At 47.9% G+C, this 23,261-nt stretch overlaps 1 protein-coding gene across 2 annotated transcripts in view; it reads left to right on the plus strand.

Moving 5' to 3' along the window:
• Positions 1-5,259: 5,259 nt before the first annotated feature.
• SMYD1 (SET and MYND domain containing 1) overlaps positions 5,260-23,261 on the plus strand; it is a 45,056-nt gene continuing 27,054 nt past the window's right edge. For both annotated transcript variants that reach the window (XM_065405372.1, XM_065405373.1), the window contains exons 1-2: positions 5,260-5,396; positions 20,789-20,965. In XM_065405372.1, coding sequence (XP_065261444.1) covers positions 5,260-5,396; positions 20,789-20,965 — 314 coding nt within the window. The remainder of the gene's footprint in view (positions 5,397-20,788; positions 20,966-23,261) is intronic.

The following is a 23,261-nucleotide window of genomic DNA, read 5'->3' on the forward strand; positions in this document are numbered from 1 at the left end:
TCCCAAAAACAGGGCCTCAACAAAGAAGTTCATCCCTGTGCATATTATTCCCGCAAGCTCACTCCTGCCAAGTACAATTATGAAATTTCAGACAAGGAGCTACTTGCCATCAAAGTGGCTTTTGAGACCTGGAGGCATTATCTTGAAGGAGCCAGACACCCAGTTCAGGTGTTCACTGATCACAAAGCTCTAGATTACCTGTGCTCTGCGAAAGGTTTAACCCAATAACAGCTACATTTGGTTCTCTTTAAAAGGAGTCTTAAAAAATTTAGTTTGGATAACACAGATGCCTATTTTAGCCTGTTGGACTATCGGAATATACTGATGGGAGATATAGGATCATCTGCCCAACTCCTCATGAGAAGATGTCTGAGAACCAGATTGCAGACTTCATCATAGTTGTTGCAACCTAAGCGGATTCAAGGAGACACACAAACTAGCCTAAAATTGAGACAAGTGAAGCTATTTCTTTGACAAAGGTGCAAAGCCTTTATCACCACTGGAAAATCGAGAGACTGTTTGTATTTGGCATACAGGAGCATGGAAACTAGCAAAGGTGGCAGACCAACACACTGCTCCAAGATTTTATCTCGTTGAGACAAAGGAAGGAGATCTCTGTAGGAAAAACAGAAAGGATTTGATGAGCACTAAAAGAAATGTGCAGAAAGGGAATGGAAACATGGAACAAATAGAAACTGTGTCAACATCCAACTCAGAAATGCAAGCAATGCCAGACCAGTTTACTGAATCTACTGAGGCTCAAGTGGTCAGATCAAATTCAGGAAGGAAAAAAAAAGGGGGAGGGAAACACACTGATACTCCCGTTATTATCTCTAAATGCAGAGTGATAAGAAAACCTGCTAGATAAAGAGACTAATTGTTCTAGACTCTTTAAGGATTCAGAGTAGAGTTATGGATGCTAAATTAAATTGATATTTTTAAGTAAAAAAGTTGAAGTTCAGTTAAATTGTATGGCTTTATTTTAAAAATAAAGGAAGATGTAATGATATTAGGATCTTTGGAGTAGGAACCAAAGTTACCCACAGTGGTGGGTTTGGGGCGGGGGGGGGGGGGCGGGGAAATGATGTCGTGAGCATTATTAGCAGAAGCACGAGGCTAAGGCACTTGAAGCCAGGCAGGTAGCTATATGGTTTGACTAGGTAAGTAAATTGTTTACTGTTATTTAAAAAATCTCCAGTGTCTTTTTGTATGTTATAATAGTAACTTGACAGTAGCTATTACACATACTATTAGTGGACCTGAATAATCGCAGTAGGCTTCCTACCTCGTTCGGGCTTTTATCAATAGGTCTGAAGTAGATGACCCAGTACAATTTCTTTTACAGCACTTCTAGAGAGAGAGAAAAACTTTAAAGGAATGCTAAAGTGAGGGGCTTTTCTGTCTTTATCTCCATTAACTGCAATGGGAATGGAGGATGTTCACCTCCACAGAGGATCAGGTCTTATGCTTTCTGTAAATGCTGGCAAGTCCTTGCTTGGTTCCCCTGACTCACTCTTTTTCATGTGTTAATGAATATTGTAGCTTATTATTGATTGATATAATAAATCATGCAGTGACCAAGCAGAGGATGTTTTTGAAATGGAGTCAGAGGGGTTGCATGTGTCTAAGTGAAAGCAAAATGTGGCTCAGTTACTACAAACTAGCACTTCTCCCAGGCCCTCTGAAACCACGGTGACGGGCATGGTATAAGAACCTGAATAGAAGTGTGACTGGGGGTGTTGCAGGGTGCTCCTGCCTAGTGGTCATAGTTCACTACAGTGGCTGTTATGCCTGGTAGCGGTAATCCACGGAGGCGTCAGTCCCGCCTAGTGGCAATAGTTCAAGGTGGTGGCAGTCCCGCCTAGTGGCTGCCATCTGGGTGGGAGCAGGGGAGCCCAGGCCTGCCTTTCTCCTCCGGGTTCAGACCCATGGCCCTGTGAGGCTGACTCAGCTGCTCACCTGTGTTCGTGTGGTGTGCAGCTTCCCGTCAGCTTCCCTGGGTCACTCTGTGCTCCAGTCCACCTCCCATCTGGCTGCTGCCCGACTCTGGGGGACGTCACCTTCAGGCTTTTGGTCCTTGTCCCCTCCAATGGGTGCTGTGGCTCCCTTTGCTTACTGTCTCGATACTGGCTCCACTCCGGTCCTCCCTGGGAGCTCCCAGGGTATGTCCTGCTCCCTGGCTTGCCAGCTCCAGATTGAGCTGCCTGACTGGCTTTTAAACCCCAAATCCCCCCCCTCCCACTCTGCAACACAGCCTTCACAACATCCTCTGGCAAGGAGTTCCACAGGTTGACTGTCCGTTGTGTGAAAAAATACTTCCTTTTGTTTGTTTTAAATCTGCTGCCTATTAATTTCATTTAGTGACTTGTGTTATGAGGAGTAAATAACACTTCCTTATTTACTTTCTCCACACCAGTCATGATTTTATAGACTTCGATCATATCCCCCCTTAGTCGTCTCTTTTCCAAGCTGAAAAGTCCCAGTCTTATTAATCTCTCCTCATACAAATGCCATTCCATACCCCTAATCATTTTTGTTGCCCTTTTCTTAATCTTTTCCAATTCCAATATATCTTTTTTGAGATGGGGCGACCAGAACTACACACAGTATTCAAAATGTGGGTGTACCATGCATTTATATAGAGGCAATATGATATTTTCTGTGTTATTGTCTATCCCTTTCTTAATGATTCCCAGCATTCTGTTCACTTTTTTGACTGCCGCTGCACATTGAGTGGATGTTTTCAGAGAACTATCCACAATGACTCCAAGATCTCTTTCTTGAGTGGTAATAGCTAATTTAGACCCCGTCATTTTATATGTATAGTTGGGATTACATTTTCCAATGTGCATTAGTTAGCATTTATCAACATTGAATTTCATCTGCCATTTTGTTGCCCAGTCACCCAACCATACAACACAATTTCATAACTTCATATGCACTAATGATATACATATTTAGATAGAACAGTGACTTTCAGCAGATCATATCCTTTCCCCTGATACCTTACATGGCATGCTTTATATGCGAGATCACAATTATATATAAATGAGGAATGGGGGGGGGGGTTACAGAGCACTCCCCCAAGGTATAGAGTGTTACAGTAGGTCTTCATCCTGCTGCAAGGGGAAACTAGCAGACAAAGGCCCCCGGATTACACATTGCAATTGCAAAACAGAAAGGGTCAGGTTGTGCCCAGTCCTTGCATAGGAGCACAAGATGGTGGGATGGCACAAGAAGTGCCCTGCACTGTCCAGCAGAGATCTTCATAAGTCCCTAGCTAGTAAGTAGGCCCTTCATGTAGCAGCTCCTGTCTGCCTTCCAAAGGGAAGTTGTTTATTTTTAATCCAGCCAAGCTCTTGTGTGCTCTACTGCTAGATAGTTACTGATAAAAACCCAAGTTAGACCGTTGTGTTGATAACATATTTTAAAATATGAGAAATAAAGTGATTTTTGTCTGTTAAATGTTTCCATTCATTGCTTCCCAAGGGCAGGATTCCTACAGTAAGCAGAGGTTAGGAGTGTGGCGGGGAGTTGAGTGGTTTTGGCAGGTCCCTCACACAAATCCAGATCACCACAGGAACCTCCCCAAGAACTACTTGGAGATGGATACACTCACATGTCAATGCACAATAGGAACACTGGGCACATGCAAGGCTCTAGACTTGGGCCCGAGTCTATGATGCACAACTGAGCAGTTCTGAGATTGTCCAGAAGATGGCAGGGGTGTGTACACATACTCTCTTTCTCTCTCCCTGGCTCATTACATACAACCCTAGTTAGACAGAGTTCATCCTCAAGGGGCTGGGGGTCACTCAGAGGAATTAACCACGTCATCTCTCTGTGCCTTTGTTTCCCCATCAGTTAAAGTGTATAATTCTTACCTGCCTCTCAGGGAAACGGGGATACTAAATCCATGAGTGTTTATAAAGCACTTTGAGACCCTGGGATGAAATGGGCTCAGATACCAATGTGATGGGCATGTGAGGTTACCATGAACTTTAAAAGTGCAAAGTCTCATTGAAGAACTGTAAGATGCTAAATAGCAGTATTTAGCTGATTGAGAGTCCAGGGCCACATTCTTCGCCTCAGCGACAGCAGTGTGAATGTGGAGCAACCCCGCCAACCTCAGTGAAGTTGTTCTGGATTTACACTGACTGGGTTTGTAAAGGGACCACTCAATGCAGCAAAAACAAGCCTACTCTCAGGACTGCAGGCTAGGAACTTGCTGCTTTATTAAATGCATGCCCCCTAACACAGCTGGGGGAAACTCCCACTAACTAACCAGTGAGGGGTAGGGGTGGAGCATGGCACCAACCCCTAAAACTCTGAGTAACCCAATTAACCCCTTGATGACCACTTTACTACAGTTGCTGTAAAGGGAGAGCAGAAACTGGTCCCCATTTTTGTAATTTAATTGAACTCCCTGGTAATAATTCTCTTCCTCTCGTGCTCTGTGGGCCCAGTTCATCCATCCAATTCAGCGGAGAGGAACTTGGGTGAATTTAGTCCTCCGGCATGTTATTTTCATTGAGCTTAGCCTATTAAACACCGGAGGGAATAGCTTACATGGCAAGCCTACGCTGAAAGAGACGCCAAGTTTCTGCAGTCCTTCCAGCATATTCTCCATGCTTCTATGAGCTGCTTGGCTGGCATTTGAAAAGCGACTTTTCCAGGCCTGTCTTCTCCAGCAGCACTCGGGGCACGTATTTGACTACGGCCCCCTCTCTCCTACTGTAAATCTCACGGGGGGGGGGGGCGGGGGGAAGCAGCATTGTTTCCTTACTGAAAGAGACCAGATGACAGTGCAAGGGACACACACCAGCCCACCACTTACCACTGTCTCAGCTGTTGGCTCCTGACAGACAGAAGCATGTGGTTTCTAAAAATACCCTCCTAAAGAAAATACGTGCTCTTTCCAATGGAAGAGGGTTAATTAGACTCTGTGGCCATAACCTATACAAATGCTTTCAGCTTGGGAAAATAATTCCGTCGTGTTTTTCAGACGGGCTTATCCTAATGAAGCAAACAGTGCTGGTCACGCAGGACCAGCCCCTTTGATTTCTGGGCTTACAACTATATGAAGTAAAAAGCTCCCCCCACAAGTGGAAAATGGTACAGCCTCATGTAGGTGGGTGTGATGGGGACCATCTATTTCTAGGATTGGTCTGTGGCAACCCAAAGGTGTTGAAAAAGCAGGAGTGACAAGGGACCTGGCTCACAGTGGGAGACCTGCGTTGCAAGCCTGGTTTCCCTGACATGACACCAGGGGAAATGGAGATGGTGGAAGTGTTCACTTCAGAAGGCAAAGGCAGGGGGTTGAAAGCAGCCAAGGAATTCTGGGCTGGGGATGTCATCTTCGCGGAGCCAGCCTACGCTGCGGTAGTTTTTGACAGGTAAGAGAGAAGTTATTACACAGCAAAAAACCAATCTGTGCTACTTGTGAAGCCCGATCTGGCTGCAGTCGGTGAAGGCTTCATTAGAGTCTGGATAGCATCAAGAAAAGCTCAGAATCGCAGTCAGCAGCGCTCCACTGTGAGTCATTCTGTGGAGATGCAGGTCACAGCGGCTGTCCTCTTGCTAGGATGGGATAGTCAGTCTGCTTGCCTGTTTTAAATACAGTGCAACCTGCTTCCGGGACATGATCTTGGAAGGTGCTCAGCGCCTTCAGCTTCCATTGAGAGCAGAGGGAGTGGAAGGAGCTCAGCGCCTCTCAAGATTGGTCCCCAGCGAATTATTCAAGTGGATTGCAGTGTGCAAGCTGCAATTCCAGTTACAATGAACCTCTAACTGACTTTGCTATAGGAGGCTTCCACTATATACTGTATGATGCAGGTACAATATGCCATTATGCTTTGTTTTCACATATAACCCCTTTGACTATATACATAGAGAGGGCACTAATGCTGAAAGGCAGTAGATACATTCATGCCACTGATAGTTTGTAATAGCTTGAGATTCTTTCATCCTGTGCCCCTTTATAGCCAGTTGCCCCCAAACAAATGGCCTAGTACATAGAACTTGGCAGCACTGGGCCTGCTTTAAAATGGTGTTGTACTTGCCAGTGGCTGAATTAATGGGCTGGGCTGGTGCAGTCATCTTTGAGAGGAGAGATTGGATTTCTGTAACTTTCCTGCGATATTGACGAAACCCCAAAGTGAATCCTGATGAAGATGCATTTTCCAGTTGTGTTACCTGTCGTGAGCTTCTTATTTTTACATGAATAATATTTGATCAACTTCTCTTGCGGATGTGGATGTTGAGGGCTAGATCTGCAAAGGGATTTAGGCACCTAACTGCCATGTTAGGCACCTAAGTCCAAAATTTAGATCTTCAAAACCCCTGCTCAGATGCTGCCTCCCTCTGTAGATGCCAATTTTTGCTGTTAAAATCCCTTAGGCACCTAAATTCCCACCAATGGGCATGCACAAAGCTTCCTGATTCCTGGTGCCAAGTGTCTAGCTCGTGCTTAAGCACCAGTGGGATCCTCAAACTAGGCATTTCTCCTGCCTATGTGGTCTGTGGGGCCTGGTCCGATGGGCATTTTCAGATGCCACCTAAGAGCACAGCAGATCAGGCCCATCATAAAGCTCAGGTGATGATTATGCACATATGCAGTGGGCCAGGGGTTAGGGTACTCAGCTGAGATGTGAAAGGCCTTGGTTCAAATCCTCTTTGCAAGGACTTGCACCCATGTCTCCAATTCCCATGCGAGTGCCCTAACCCTTGGGCTAAAGGTCATTCTGGCCTGGGGGTTTCTCAGTCTCTCCTGGTGAAGCTGTTCCACTTTGTATGAAATCCTTAAATACTCATCAGGGCAGGAACTGGAAGCTGGTTCTCCCAGGCGAGTGCCCTAAACACTGGCCAGCAGAGTCATTCTCACTCTTTCTCGGGCCCAATGAATACGAGATAATAGAGTTACTCTGGATTTGACATCAATGAAATTACTCCACATTTATATTGGTGTAACTGAGAGCAGCAGTTGGCCCAAAATTCTTAAATGTGAAACTAACCTTCAGCTGCCCTTTTTCGTTCTGCACTTAGTAAAAGTCTAAACTTTCCTCAAGTGCAGCACAAAAATGAATTCTGGGATTGAATTTTGCTCAAAACTGCCATTCATTTCAGTGGGGGTTCTGCACATGGAACAAAGATAGGATGTGATCTTACCTATTAAAGCCTTCCACGAACAAATGGTTTCTTTGAATGAGGTCACGGGTAGCATCTAACCAGGGGTCGGCAACCTTTCAGAAGTGATGTGCCGAGTCTTCATTTATTCACTCTAATTTAAGGTTTCATGTGCCAGTAATACATTTTAACGTTTTTAGAAGGTCTCTTTCTATAAGTCTATAATATGTAACTAAACTATTGTTGTATGTAAAGTAAATGAGGTTTTTAAAATGTTTAAGAAGCTTCATTTAAAATTAAATTAAAATGCAGAGTCCCCCGGACTGCTGGCCAGGACCCGGGCAGTGTGAGTGCCACTGAAAATCAGCTCGCGTGCCGCCTTCGGCACGCATGCCATAGGTTGCCTACCCCTGATCTAACCTTTCACTGTGCTTTTTAACTCTCGTCATCTGGGCTATTTTAAATCACTCACATTTTTGCTTGGCAGCTCCATGTTACCTGGCATGAAAATGAGCTATTGAATGGAAAGAGTAGAAAACTAATGTGTGGAGTTGTTTGTGTTTGCATCTTTTCACTTCCTCTTTCCCCGCCAGTGCAGCGTCTGTGGGGAACATGTCTATGAACCTATCACAATGACAACATAGAGGTGGAGGCCCAGATCCACAAAAGGATTTAGGCGCTAACTCCCTGAGAGGGGCGGGGCTTAGGTCACACCCTTTCCTTGGCATCTGCTATTGGTTAGCTTAGGTGGTTCCCTGCTCAACGTGCTGGTCTTTGTGGATTTCATTCTTAGGCACCTATCTCTCCCCATTCATTGTATAGAAAGTCTGGGTGCAGAGCTCGGGCCTGTGGATTCCACTGGATGGCAGGACATCTAAAAGTTAGATGCTGCAACACTGAGCATTGCGATACCTAATCCCTTTATGGATTTAGTCCCTAGATTTTTATTTTGCATTTTAACATGTCATTGCAAGAGCTGCTATTTTAAAATGTAACTGCAAATATAACACCGGCAGACCCCGGTCGTTGGCGGGCGAGAGCGAACCTGGGACCTCTGAAGCTAAATGCATGAGCCTCTACTGCATGAGCTAAAAGCCACAGGGCCCTTAGTTAAGGCTGTAGAGCAAACTCATTCATCTCTCTCTAAGTGGTCTCGGCACAACTGGATGGGACAGAACACCACACTCAGGAGGTGTGGGGGTTACACAAACACAACTGTAGTTGAATTATGCCTAAATACCCACAATGGGTAGTGCTATATAAATGCCAAAATCGATTAGACTAACAGACTATGGGCCCTATGCTGCTGCGAGTACGCCAGATTCTGCCTCCCCTTACATTGGCCCTGATCCAGATCCCATCAAAGTCAATAGGGGTCTTTCCATTGACTTCAGTGGGCATTGGGCCAGGCCCATTTTGTAACTTACTCTGCAATTAGTCCCACAGGAATCAATGGGTCTATCTGTGAAACAGGTAGTACTCACTAAGAGTAGGGGTGGCAGTACCTGGCAGTACCTATTGAACTCAGTGGAAAAATGGAAGCAAGATCAGGACTAAGAGGTGATTTTATAGTGATTTGTTCCTAACAGGGCCGGCTCTGGCTTTTTTGCCGCCCTAGGCAAAAAAGCCACACACACACCCCCCAGCGCGGCAGGGGTGGGCGCCGAGCCCGGCCGCGGGCCTGCAATCCCCGACCGGCCGGAGCGCCGGGGGGAGGGCGGCGAGCCCGGCCGCGGCTCTCCGCTCTCCCCGACCGGCCGGAGCGCCGGGGGGAGGGCGGCGAGCCCGGCCGCGGCTCTCCGCTCTCCCCGACCGGCCGGAGCGCCGGGGGGAGGGCGGCGAGCCCGGCCGGGGCCCCGCTCTCCCCGACCGGCCGGAACGCCGGGGGGAGGGCGGCAAGCCCGGCCGGGGCCCTGCCGCGCCGCCCCCCTCCAGGCGCCGCACATGCTTGGTGGGCTGGTGCCTGGAGCCGGCCCTGGTTCCTAAGCATGGTCGTTTGATGCCAGTTAATCATTCTGGCCAAAGCTGAACTAGGCTGGGTCTCAAGGATCCCTATAATGAATTTTTTTTTTTTTAAATGAGCAGCAGGCTAATTAAAATACCTCCGGAAGAATGTTTTATCTCAGGCAGAGACAGCAGTAGCTTGCACAGAATGTTCTAACCCTATCTTTAAAATAAAATGGTTTTATTTAGTTAGGGTGTTTTTTTCTTTGAAATATGTTCATAGTAAAGGGACACAGCCCATTGAGACTAGTCTTAAAGATTGTAGCTGCCTTGCAGACTCATCTAGAAATGGATCGTTATGGGGATTGGTCCTGCTTTGAGCAGGGGGTTGGACTAGATGACCTCCTGAGGTCCCTTCCAACCCTGATAGTCTATGATTCTATGATTATACACCGTTCGTGGAGAAGTGTTCTTGGGAGCCAGTTATGCTCATGTTAAAGACCTAGACCTTCTTCAGTCAGATCTTTGCGTACAGATCCTTATCTCTATGATGAGCCCCTTTGACTACAATGGAGCGACTCCACTTTACACCAGCTGAGGTCAGGCCCTTAGATTGTTTTCTTTGACATGAACAGGCTGCTTGGTCTCTTGCAGCTAAGGATCTCAAAGAGCTTCACAAGCCCTCATTAATCCGCACAGCGCCCTGTCGAGGTAGGTATTATCCTATCAGTGCGCCACGTATTCTACACTGCGCTATCTACTGACCACAGCAAGCCATATCCCCACGTGGTGTAACTTGCCATAACCTATGTCTATGGACGCCAGCTAGGGATTGGGACCAATATACGGAGCTTTGCAGGCTTACGTGTGGAAGCAGTGTGGAAGGCATCGGTATAAAAGTCTGTGTCTACACTAGATTATTTTTCTTAACATTTCCTACCCTTGCTGCTACCAGTTCAGCTCTCCCTGTGCTAGTGACTGTGGGGGTGCTATGTGCTAGTGTAAACAGGCAACCTGTTTTGCCACCATGTCATCTTCCAGGTAAGGCCCGTGACTCGGGGTGTGAATTGCTAGTGAAAGTCCTGTTAAAAGAAACTTTCCATTTTCTCTTCCCCCCCTACCCCCCGCAACCCCTTTTTTATTTTTTGAAAAATGATCCTTGGAAAATGTCACTTATTATTGGGACCCCACCCCCCAAGTTGTTTTCAGTGTAAGCAGAACATAGTAATCCCTAGCTATACACTATACACTATTTATAGTCAGACTCCGGGGGCAGCTGTTTCAAAGCCTTGCAGGTTTTGAAATAATACAGTTTAAAAAAATCAGTTCTATAAATAATTCCAACATTGTCCCCTCCCCTCAAAAATGTTATCTGGACAGCATAGCTTACAGTGCAAGGGACTTGATGTTATGTTTGCAATGGGATCGATTTCCTATCCTAACAGACCTTTTCCTTCCCGAACTTCTATCAACAGCACAACAGTCCATCTAGACTGGTATGCTGTTTCTAAAAGTATTTCAGAGCATTGGGGATCTCCTTCTGCCTCTGTATGATGCACCAAACTGTGCTATATTATACCAAAGAAAGACATTTTCCCCTAATCCCAGCTGGTGAGCAGTTCACCCCCTTGTTATTTGTATTACAGTACTGCTTAGAGGTCCCAGCTGAGCCCAGAGCTCCATTGTGAGGTGATGGGCAGACACATAGTAAGTGATACTTCTTCACTGCTCCAAAGAGTTTACAATCTAAATAGACCTGGCGGAAAAGGGAAGTGTTATTATCCCCATTTTACAGAAGGGGAGCTGAACCAAGCCACAGAGGATTACGCAGTTTGTGTAAATTCAGATGAGAGGTCTAACTGGCTCACTTTAAGTAGTTGTTGCTCCGGAGGCTGTCATTGGGTCCTTAGAGCATATCGGTAAAGTTCAGCCCTCAGCTACATACATGTGACTGCTCCCAATGAGTTAACTAGGTTTGTATAAATGAAGGATAATAGAGCCACATGAGTTCAAAATTCCTCTTGCATTTTCCATAAGACCTGGGCTGCTGCTTCACTTCCTGTCTTTAAAACCTCATGTGGTTTTGTTATGCATTGTTTAAAAGGTTGCTGTGCTCCTCCCCAGAGGTGGCTGCTTTTCAGCGATGAGTGAAATGCTCCCTATACATGCTGCATGTCAGTTTTGCTTTGGAATCCTTCTACACAGAGATACTATTAATGTGAGATCAAAACCTTTACTTTCTTCCTGCTCTCATGGGGGAAAAAAAACAACAACAGCCCGAGGTCAGTGGTTCTTCTGCGACACATCCTCCTGAAAGCCTTCCTTTGCTTTGACGGGTACATTTTTTACAAACCCTTTTCAGCTGCTGTCTACATGTGTGCAGCAAGAAGGCTCCCCTTAACGACGGTGGAGAGGACCCCTCCATTCCCAGGCATTATCTCTCTCCTTGCTTCCCAGTACAGTACTTTTGTGTGTTTTTATCAGTCCTGTGGCTCTTTGCTGCCTTACAAGGAGCGTAATCTCTGCTGCACCTTTCTGCCCCCATGACTTGACAGCTGATAGAACACAGTCTTGCATTTCTGACCAGCACCCAGTTCTGCCATTTGACTCAAGAGAGCAGCCCACTGCTCCTGCTGTTAGCACAGCACCTGCTGGCCAGCCTGCCTACTGTTGGCATTCCAGCATGCCTGATCATTGTCATCCTACAAGCCACTGTTTAACGTGGGACTTTACACTCTGCCTATAATCTTGTTTGCAATTGTCGCTTAATAAAGCTCTGTTTGTGTTGCAAAACCTAGAGTGGAGGGAGCAAGGCGTATGTTGTTAGCAGCACAGGTAGCAATGCTAGACGAATTAGAGCTGTGCTGGCCTTTCCATTGTAAGTAGAGCCGAAGGATGGCTGTGTGGTTAAGGCACTGGATGAGGCCTCGAAAGCTCTGGGTTGAAGTCCCAGCTCTGGCACAGACCTCCCATGCATAGTTTCTCTCAGCCCCAGTTTCCCATTTGCAAAAGGTGGGTGATAATCATAGGACTGGAAGAGACCTGGAGAGGTCATCTAGTCCAGTCCCCTGCACTCATGGCAGGGCTAATAAATAATGCTTCCTTTGCCTGTCCTGTCTATTTAGATTTGGAGCAAGGATTCTCCCTTCTAGGTGCATCACAGTGCCTACCTAGCACAATAATGCATTGCTTGTGGCCTTTGGCTGGTAGGTTTGATATCATTATGTTTATTTGGATTCTCTTGTACTCAATAAGACATGCTTAGACTTATTGACACCCGCTTACCACTGTTAAGGGTGTGTTTCCACAGCAAAAGCTGTGCACAGGCTAACCCACCTGAACTAGTTTGAACTAGTCCAACAACAGCATTGAAGTAGGCTCCGTGTGAGCAGTACAAGCCCGACATGGCCCGTCAGTACATACTCAGTTTGCTAGCCTAAGCTGTGCTGTATTCACTGCCTTTGTTACCAGTGCTAACCGGATTCAAGCTAGCTCAGGCAGGCTAGCCTGTGCACATAGACATATCCTCAGTTTCCAGTTCATTCGTGGTATAACTCTGTATCGGAGGCTGGGGTGGAAGGGTCCTGAAGGTTCTGGGGCTTACGGCAGAGGAGAGAAATGGCTTCCCCTTTTTTCCAAACAAAGCAAGTGACCAGGAGAGGCAGCTATACGGATGAAAGCTGTAGAGTTAGGTGCATTATGGGTGGGCTTCTGCCTCCCTCTGAAGTATCTGACATTGGGCACTATCAAAGAAAGGATGTCAGATTAAACAGACCCTTGACCTATTGTGCTATTGGCACTTCCCATGTGTTTTATGAGAGTCACAAATGAAGCCTTTATGTGCTCAGAGAGGAAAGTCTAAATCTCACCCTTTGAAGTGTAAACGGTAAGCTAGTAAACTACAGAGCCAGCTGGCTGAACCTGTTGTGTCCTCTGGATATAAATGTCCCTTGCATTTCAAATGAACTTTCTGGGGACAGCTGGTTCTTCTGAGAAACCTGCCATCGCCAGCCAGTCGGCATGAAAGAGGAAGGTGTTCTAAAGAGCAAACACAAGGGTATAACGCAAGGGTATAAACTCCTCTTGAAATGTGTGGCACATAAGCTAGAGAGGTTACTCGTTACCTTTTAGGTTTAATAGTAGGCTGGTGATGAGCATATGAAGACGTCAGTGACAAGTTCTAAATTGCTAACCTTTGAATTTTCCAAAGTGCACTTGATTCATTACTAACATCCTATGATGGTTGTTAATGCTAGTCTCCTGGTTGCATTTGGCTAATATTACGATCTGCCACCTAAAATCCTACCTGTGTTCAGTAATTTTGCAGTTTTTCAGAAGTCTTCTTTATTTCCTGGCCTCAGCTATGGTTTAATGTTGCTTGTATACTGTTAGACAGCTAACACATTGGATCCCAGAGGTGGCTGCACTTTAGGGTTACCAGACAGCAAATGTGAAAAATCGGGACGGGGGTGGGGGGTAATAGGAGCCTATATAAGGAAAAGACCCAAAAATTGGGACTGTCCCTTTAAAATTGGGACATCTGGTCACCCTACTGCACTTCAGTGATAGGTAAACAGATTCCTATGTGTATAAATGGTTTTATTCAGGAGAAAGCAAAGTTAGCTCCTTTTTTAGGGCCTGATCTTGCTGCCATTGAACCAATGGACAAACTTCCAGTGATTTCACTGGGAGCACAGTCAAGTCAGTATGAGGCAACATTTCAATCATTACATATATAGGACCTGATCCTGCAAATCCTTACCATGAGTGGTACTTGTGATGCTGGCGGACCAGGTGCCAGCTCATGCTGAAGCCCCTGGTTAATTCACTTGTGTATAAGGGTACGTCTATACTTACCTCCGGGTCCAGCGGTAAGCAATCGATCTTCTGGGATCGATTTATCGCGTCCTGTCTAGACGCGATAAATCGATCCCGGATCGATCCCGGAAGTGCTCGCCGTCGACGCCGGTACTCCTGCTCCGCGAGAGGAGTACGCGCAGTCGACGGGGGAACCTGCCTGCCGCGTCTGGACCCGCGGTAAGTTCGAACTAAGGTACTTCGACTTCAGCTACGTTATTTACGTAGCTGAAGTTGCATATCTTAGTTCGAAGTGGGGGGTTAGTGTGGACCAGCCCTTAGTATAGATCAAAGTAATTGTTAAATGTAGAAGAGTGCATTTGGTGTTTAAACTTCATGAAAACTAGGTGCATTATTTTCACTTATCTGTATCCTGTTATACTATAATAGCAAACATTTACATTGTTCATATCCCATAACTAAATAACCCATCAAACAGGAAGAGGCCTTGTGGAATGCAAATGAAGAAATTTAACAGAAAAGTGCTAATTTCAAAGCAAGAGGTCATTGTGTGTAATGATCGGAGGTCAAAGACTCTAAATGAGTTCCTCACTCTCTGTCATCAAAGGAAAAGCCCATGTGGGTAGTGACCCTGTCAGCTTGTTTTCTGTGAGAAGACACTATAAGTATGGATTCAAGGCAGGATCTCTGGACTGTCTGGACTCTTACAGAGAAATGTACTATATGCAAAGCGGAGATCCCAACAGATAATCTGGGTACTCTGAAAGACATTTGGGAAACTGGCAGTTTATTACATCACTGCCACCATTTGAAATTACAAACCATGACTCACCTGTGCATATAGTTTACCTGCTTTAACCTCTCAATAATACTCACTTCCTTAGCTAATAAACCTTTAGTTAGTTTACTATAGAATTGGCTGCCAGCGTTATCTTTGGTGTAAGATCTGGAGTACCAATTGATCTAGGGTTAGTGACCGGTCTCTTGGGACTGGGAGCATCCTGATGTGGTGTGATTTTTGGTGTAAGTGACCTTTTATCACAAAGTCCAGTTTGTCTGGTTGGCAAGATATACTGGAGAGTCTAAGGGAACTGTCTGTGACTCCCTGGTAAGACTGGTACAGTGATCCAAGAGTTCACATTTGTTACTGGCTTGGGGAAATCTAATTATAGAACATACCCCCAGCTTGGGGTGTCTGCCCTGTTTTCTGACAGTCTGCCCGGAGGTAGGCACTCACAGTTGTGAACCACGCCAGACAGCATGACAGTACTGCCTCATGCAAATAGTCCAGCTGGAGTCAATTATGGGGCCACTATTGGGATTAAAGACCATTCCCATGTGTTATAGTTTTCCGTACACAAAGACCAACCACACACTTTCCATCTGAATGATCTTTATTTTGCATTAAGAGAATAACTAAACCAAGAGACAACAAAATTAAAGACTTCATGGGAGAGCACAGAGAGTGTTTCCTCTGGAGTAGGCTGCATCTGAATGCCCAATGGCAGCTACCCCTGCAGCTGTGTGTATGTGGAGGGGCGTCTTCTCTCTGTTTAAAGGTGCACTACACAAAAAAGTAATAATGGAGACAAGTTCATTAATCATAACATGAATATGAGTTTGAAGGATTAGGCCCCTAGTGCATAAAGTGTATTTGGGGATGAAAAAATCTGTGTTGGTGGAACTTGTTTAATTGACTTTCTTCATATTATCAGTTTTTTAAACAGCACCACGTCACCAGTGCAGTGAAGCCTTTTCTAGACTGGCGGCTGCATAGATTTCAGTCATTAGTTGCCAGCCATTGAAGTACCTGCTACCAGCCTTTGGGATGGAATGTGGCAGCTGTTTAACAGTGTATAGGCAACACTAAACAACAGCTGAGGGCAGAGAATACAGACGAATTCTATGAAAGTGCAAAACTCCTGAACGCAGGTAGATTTTAGGTGGACACAGTAATTGTAGCCAAATGTAGCCAGGACACCAGTATTAATGACCAAAACAGGGTGTTAGTAATGAATCAAGTGCTAGTTTAAGCCCCAGTGTAGACAGACAAGGCTGCTATTTGCACTAGTAGAGCTTACTCCGTTTTTGAGCAGGAGTAATCTCATCTGTGCAAATAGAGGTACGGCTACACTTGTGGTTGTAATCAGGGCAATATCCCCAGTCTAAAATCGAAGACCTAAATAAATGATGAACCATTGGAAAGCAGCCCGATGTATTGAAGATGGGACACTTGGGGATTCCCTTGTACAGGAATCAGTTTAGGTTCCAAACTCCCCTGTGTATGAACCAAACTATCTATGGTAGAATGAGAGCACCTCACAACCGTTAATATCTTTATTTATCGTCACAACACCCGCAGCTTCCCTACTATTGTTATTTGGCTAGCTAGATCAAAATTAGCTCAGGCATGTCTATGCGTGCTCTGATTACAATGTAGACCTCTCCTTAGGGTAAGTCTACACTGCAGCCAGGGTAGTGAATAGCAACTTGGATACAGGTACCCAAACTTCTTTAATCTAGTAGCTCACTGAAAGTAGCAGTGAGGACACAGCAGTGAGGACACAGCAGTGTGAACTGCTACCCCTCCCACCTCCAGGCATGTACTCCCTTGTGCAGCTCACGCTGCAGCATCCTCACTGCTATTTTTAGCAAGCTAGCGAGATGAAAGCTAGCGCAGGTAACTGCACATCACGCACCCGGCTGCAGCGTAGATGTACCCTAGATGATTTAATGCAGGGGGTCTGTGGCAGGACAAAATGAACCCATGTCTCTAAAGTCCCAGGCTAGGACCTGAACCACTGGATCCTTCCTCCGGCTGTCCCTAAGCTTGTGTTCAATGTCTACTACTATGTATTGTCAGCACCATGGCAGAGAGGACATTCCTGTTTTACCTACTTGGTGCTGTACCCACTTTACATTACAGACTTTTTTTTTAATTAGTGCTTTAATGTTTTAAATTCCTGCCAGACGCAGGGTGATCTGCATTAAAAAAGTGCATTTGTTTTTCCTATTCCCACACCATAAGTTATATGCTATGTTTCAGGTGGAACAGTCAATAAGGTTTCTATGACATTTTCCTTATTTCCCAATCCGACCTGTGTTCTGGAAACTTTCAGGCTCCTAATATTTCTTTATATAGAGGATCATGTCTGCAATGCACTCTAACTGTCACAAACCTGTTTTTCCGGGAGTTAGACAGGCTCTTAGAGGAAAGGAAAATGATGCGGTAAACAGTAGCCAGGTAGATGGAGGGAGCTACAATTGTGACAAGGATTAGTTGCAGAGAGAACATGGTAAATGCTTTGTAAACAATGGTACTCAGTCATATAGTAACAAGCAGTACCGTTCCCATGGATTGTCCTAAGAGTGTGCACTTTACTCGGACAGGCCCCGATTCAGCAAGGTACATGAGCTAACTTTAAGCATATGAGTGGCCCCTTTGATTTCTGTGAGACAGCTTACATACCTAACAGGTGAAGCAGAGCTATAGCCATCCATTAGAAGGCAGTGACGCATATCAACACTAGCCATCTTGTTACAAATATCTCCAGGTGATTTATTGCTATCCAGTGCTCTTGCCATGTCTGTATGGTGGTGGGTAGGTTATGGGTGGTTTATGCCCTCGGCAAGTTCTTTGTGGTTATGTCCCGGAGAAATCCTATGTGTCTGTTTGTCACACACACACACAGAGCTTCTCAGCCCTTCCAGTAGAGTTGCTACCTGTACAGGTTTTTCCCAGAATTGTCCCCTTTTTTGAGGTAGCTCTCCTCAGAAATCTGTAAGGGTGCTCAGTAAACACTGTCCTGTTTTATGGTCCCAGGATCACCCCAGATGTCCCCTTTCTTGTACCTCAGAGGTGACCAGGTCTTAATTTGTGCCAGGGCTGAGCCCTGGCACCTCTAGGCTTGGCACTTCATAGTCAGTTATGAAAGTAATATGAAAGGGGCAGCACTCCTAGGTTTTAAACCTCAGCTTGGCAGCTATTCATTCGACAAACAGGGAAAAAAAATTCGGGAACATTGGTGAGTGTGTGAGTGTCTTTACCTGCTTCGTGGGAGCAGCGGCGGCTCCAGGCACCAGCACTCCAAGCGCGTGCCGGGGGCGGCAAACCGCGGGGGGCGCCCTGCCGGTCCCTGTGAGGGTGGCAGTCAGGCAGCTTTCAGCAGCGTGCCTGCGGGAGGTCCGCTGGTCCCGCGGATTCGGCGGCAATTCGGTGGTGGGTACGCCGAAGCCGCGGGACGGGCGGACCTCCTGCAGGCATGCCGCTGAATCCGCGGGACCCGGGGCCTCCCGCAGGCAAGCCGCCAAAGGCGGCCTGCCTGCCATGCTTGGGGTGGCAAAAAAGCTAGAGCCGCCCCTGCGCAGGGCTGCCCAGAGGATTCAGGGGGCCTGGGGCAAAGCAATTTCGGGGGCCCCTTCCATAAAAAAAAGTTGCAATACTATAGAATACTATATTCTCGTGGGGGACCCTGTGGGGCCCGGGGCCTGGGGCAAATTGCCCCACTTGCCCCCCCCTCTGGGCGGCACTGCCCCTGCGTGGGAGAGGGTGGGGGGGGAGTTCTTGCCTCCCGCCTCCCACTCCTCTTTGCTCCCAGTGCACTGAGGCCTGGTCTACACTACCCACCTGAATCGGCGGGTAGAAATCGACCTCTCGGGGATCGATTTATCGCGTCCCGTCAGGACGCGACAATCGATTCCCGAATCGACGCTCTTACTCCACCAGCGAAGGTGGGAGTAAGAGCCGTCGACGGGAAGCCGCGGAGGTCGATTTTGCCGCCGTCCTCACAGCGGGGTAAGTCGGCTGCGATACGTCGAATTCAGCTACGCTATTCGCGTAGCTGAATTTGCGTATCTTAAATCGACCCCCCCCTGTAGTGTAGATGTAGCCTGAGGGATTTAGGCCTGCCTGTCCCACCCCTGCCATTGCATGGGGGTGTGTGTGAAAATTAGTGCTTCTCTCTCGCCTGTGAGAAATGTCCCCCATGGAGCCACAGAGAGCTTGGCAGCTGGGCTCTCACGCAGGTTTGAGCTCAGTGTCATCTGTTGAATTCAGAGGAGTTACCTTCGAGTTACACCAGTGTAAAGAGGTCAGGATCAGGTCCTCTGCACTGACTGTGGCAGTTTTTTTCTGGTTCTGCTGAGTGACAGACTCACTAAAACAATGAGGAGTCCTTGTGGCACCTTAGAGACTAACACATTTATTTGGGCATAAGCTTTCGTGGGCTATAAAGCCACAAGGACGCCTCATTGTTTTTGCTGATACAGACGAACACGGCTACCCCTCTAAATACTCACTAAATGAATTTTTAGGGCAAATTCTCAGTGGACAGGTAGCTAATGTTTTAACAAGGGCCTACCGGGAAAACGGTGTCCCTTTAGCAATGATGATACGAACCAGAAGTGCATATGCTGGAGACAGGAAGCTTGGCGGACTGGGGAATGCATCCATTTGTTCCCTCTTTTAAACAAAAAAGCTCTCTCATACTTATAGCCCAGGAAAGAGGCAACAGCACTTGGCAAAGACATTGATATTAACTGCACTTTGCTTGAAATGTTTATCCTTCCTTCCCGATAGGCATGTGGAATATATTGCTCAGTATTATTCAGTTTATTGGGTGTGATGACCTCATGGGGTTGGTGTGATGGGTTCGGTCACAGAGACCCCCTTGGGACTGTCACCTGATGTGCTGAAATTACCTTAGAGCCTGTTTTCCCTGCCAGCTTGGGACTCCAGAACCCTGCTTTGTTGAGCCAGACACGCTAGCCTGCTGCAACCCAGACCCAGAGTCCGGGCCACGCCCCCAAAGCTGCAGACTTTAACTAAAAACAGCTCAGCAGGTTACCTGTCTCCAGCACCCAGACACCCAACCCCCAATTCGATCCAAAAACCCAAATATATCCGTTTTACTCTGTATAAAGCTTATACAGGGTAAACTCATAAATCGTCTGCCCTCTATAACACTGATAGAGAGATATGCACAGCTGTTTGCTCCCCCAGGTATTAATCATTTACTCTGGGTATATTAATAAACAAAAGTGATTTTATTAAGTATAAAAAGTAGGATTTAAGTGGTTTCAAGTAATAACAGACAGAACAAAGTAAGTCACTAAGCAAAATAAAACAAAACATGCAAGTCTAAGCCTAATACATTAAAAAACTGATTACAGGTAATATCTCACCCCCAGAGATGTTCCAATAAGCTTCTTTCACGGACTAGACTCCTTCCTAGTCTGGGCCCAAACCTTTCCCCTGGTACAGTCCTTGTTAGTTCCAGCAGACATCTTAGGTGGTAAACAGGGATATTCTCATGACTGGGACTCTTTGTCCTGCTCCACCCCCTTTTATAGTTTTGGCAGAAGGCGGGAATCTTTTGTCTCTCTGGGTCCCCACCCCTCCTTCTATATGGTCAGATGCCACTGTAAGACCTCATTCTTCATTACCCCTGGGCTGGCCCACAGATACACAGGAAGACTTGCAGGTAAATAAACCATTTACAACCAATTGTCCTAGTCAATATGAGCCATCAAGATTCTAAACCACCATTAATGACCCACACTTTGCATAATTACAATAGGACCTCAGAGTTATACTTCATATTCAAAGTTTCAGATACAAGAATGATATATTCATACAAATAGGATGAATATATTCAGTAGGTTATAAGCTTTGTAATGAGCCATTACAAGAGACCTTTTGCATAAAGCATATTCCAGTTACCTCATTTTCACACTCATTAGCATATTTCCATAAAACATATGGAATGCAACGTCACAGCTGGGACCTAGGCTATCCTCCCTGGGAACATCTCCATGGAGCCTGGGGCCAGCTGGGAAGTTTGGATCGGGATCCGATGGACTTTTCCTGGGTGCTGACTGCCGTCTCCTTTTGTCTTTTTAGCCTCACTCATCTGGTCTGCCACACCTGCTTTAAAAGGCAGGAGAAGCTCCACCGCTGTGGTCAGTGTAAGTTTGCCCACTACTGTGATCGAACCTGCCAGAAGGACGCCTGGCTGAACCACAAACATGAATGCTCTGCCATCAAGGCGCATGGGAAAGCGCCCAACGAAAACATCAGGTGAGAGGGCAAGGGTGATGATTTTGGTCTGGTTCCTGAGTAGGCCTGAAAAATGTAGGCTTGAGGGGGGGCTTCTCTTCTGTGCTCACTCCTCTCCACCCCTCCCTACCTGTCGCTTTCCCTTAAGGTAGGAAAAAAGTGGGAGTGCAGTGGTCTCCAACCTTTTTACGCCCAAGATCACTTTTTGAATTTAAGGGCAACCCAGGATCTACCCTGCCCCTTCCCCGAGGCCCCGCCCCTTCCCCGAAGCCCCACCCATTCACTCCATCCCCCCCCCCCAATGTCTCGCTCTCCCCCACCCTCACTCACTTTCACTGGGCTGGGGCAGGGGGTTGGGATTCCGAAGGGGGTGTGGGCTCTGGGCAGGGGCCGAGGGGTTCACAGTGTGGGAGGGGGCTCAGGGCAGAGCCTGGGGCAGGGGGTTGGGGTGCAGGAGGGGGTGAGGGGTGCAAACTCTGGGAGGGAGTTTGGGTGCAGGAGTGGCCTCTGGGCAGGAGGGGGTACAGGGTGTGGGCTCTGGGAGGGGGTTAGGGCTAGGGCAGGGGATTGGGGTGCAGGAAGGGGTTTGGGGTGCTGGCTCTGGGCGGGGGCTCAGGGCTGGGGCAGGGCTTTGGGGTGCTGGAGGATGTTCGGGGTGCAGGAGGGGGTATGGGGTGCTGGCTCCGAGAGGGGGCTCAGGGCTGGGGGTTGGGGTGTGGCATCCCGCCGGGCGGCACTTATCTCGGGCAGCTCCCAGGCGGTAGTGCAGCAAGGCTAAGGCAGTGTCCCTGCCTGCCTTGGCCCCATGCTGCTCCTGTAAGGGGCCAACGTGCCCCTGTGGTCCCTGGGTGGGCGGGCGGGGGCAGGGCCGGCTCCAGCACCAGCCGAGCAAGCTGGTGCTTGGGGTGGCAGCTTGTAGGAGGCGGCATTCCGCCCAATCCTGGGGCGGCACGGCCGCTTTTTTTTTTTTTTTTCGGTGGTGTTCTGCTCTGGCCGCCCTGTAGGGGGCGGCGGCGCGGAGGACGGGAGCACCCTGCAGCAAGCCCGGCAGGGCAGCCCGCGTCCTTCCCTCCCAGCCGACCGGAGCAGCGCAGAGCCCTCCCGGCAGGCGGCGGGGCCGCGTGGCAGCGCCCCGCTGAAGCCCTGGCCGCCCCCCTTCTCTCTCTTTCCCCCCCGCTCCCTCCACTAGCCGGGGCACATCTGCAGCGCAGGGAGTTCCCCTGCGCCCTGGCTCCGGCCGCGCCGCAGGTTTTTTTTTTTTTCTTGCTTTGCGATTCTGGCCGCCCCGTTTTTTTTTTTGTTTGTTTTGCTTGGGGCGGCCAAAAAGCCAGAGCCGGCCTGGGCGGGGGGCACGTGGCTCTGCGCACTGCCCCTCTCTGCAGGCACCACCCTGCAGCTCCCATTGGTCACAGTTCCCCGTTCCCAGCCAATGGGAGCTGCGGGGGCAGTGCTTGCAGGCAGGACAGCGCATGGAGACTCCTGCCCCTCTGCCCCCCGGGGCTGCGGGGGCATGCTGGCCACTTCCGGGAGCGGTGTGGGGCGGGGCAGTCAGGGAGCCTGCCTTAGTGGCAGTGGTCAGCCCCGCTGCACCACCGGAGATTGCGATCAACTGGGAGAGTCTCTAGGATTGACCTAGTCGATCGCGATCGACCGGTTGGTGACCACTGCTCTAGTGTATGGAATTAGAACTGCTCACTTGTGTGTTTTAGATTCTACACTGGAAAGAGCAATAGGGGATTCTCTTTTAGTTCAAGTGGTAGGGGCCTGTGCTTTTTGGAGCAGGCAGATCAGAGTTATTATTATTTATTATTTGTATTGTGCTAGCGCCCAGAAGCCCTCATCCTGGACCAGAACCCCATTGTGCTGGGCGCTGTACAAACATAGACCGTCCCTGCCCCAGGAGACTTACAGTCTCCATCCCTGCTGTCTCTGGGAAGGTCTGAATGGCGGTGGCATTCAGCATGGTGAGGATCATTGGTGGCTAACGGTCCGTCTACAATACACAGTGGAGGAGAATGCAACACAACGAAAGAGTCAGGCTCCTTCCCCTCTCAAACCATTTCCTCACTCGTCCCTAGAAGGAGCTGAGCCCTCAGAGCTGCACACGGCTGAGTGTGCTTTGCATTGCTGTACTGACCGCGCACAGTGTGTCAGCCGGCAGGCGAGGGCCTCCAGGGAAAGGAGACAGAAGGGGTTTCTGAAGACGCTCCAGGAAGGGGTTATGCTCTGTGTACTGCATCACTCAGAGGGATAGGATGGGGAGAGTCCCTTTTCTCCCTTCCCTCTGCTGTGACTCTCAGTTCTTGGCCTGCCACCT

The sequence above is a fragment of the Emys orbicularis genome, chromosome 5 (assembly GCF_028017835.1).
Source record: "Emys orbicularis isolate rEmyOrb1 chromosome 5, rEmyOrb1.hap1, whole genome shotgun sequence".
Classification (NCBI taxonomy): domain Eukaryota; kingdom Metazoa; phylum Chordata; order Testudines; family Emydidae; genus Emys; species Emys orbicularis.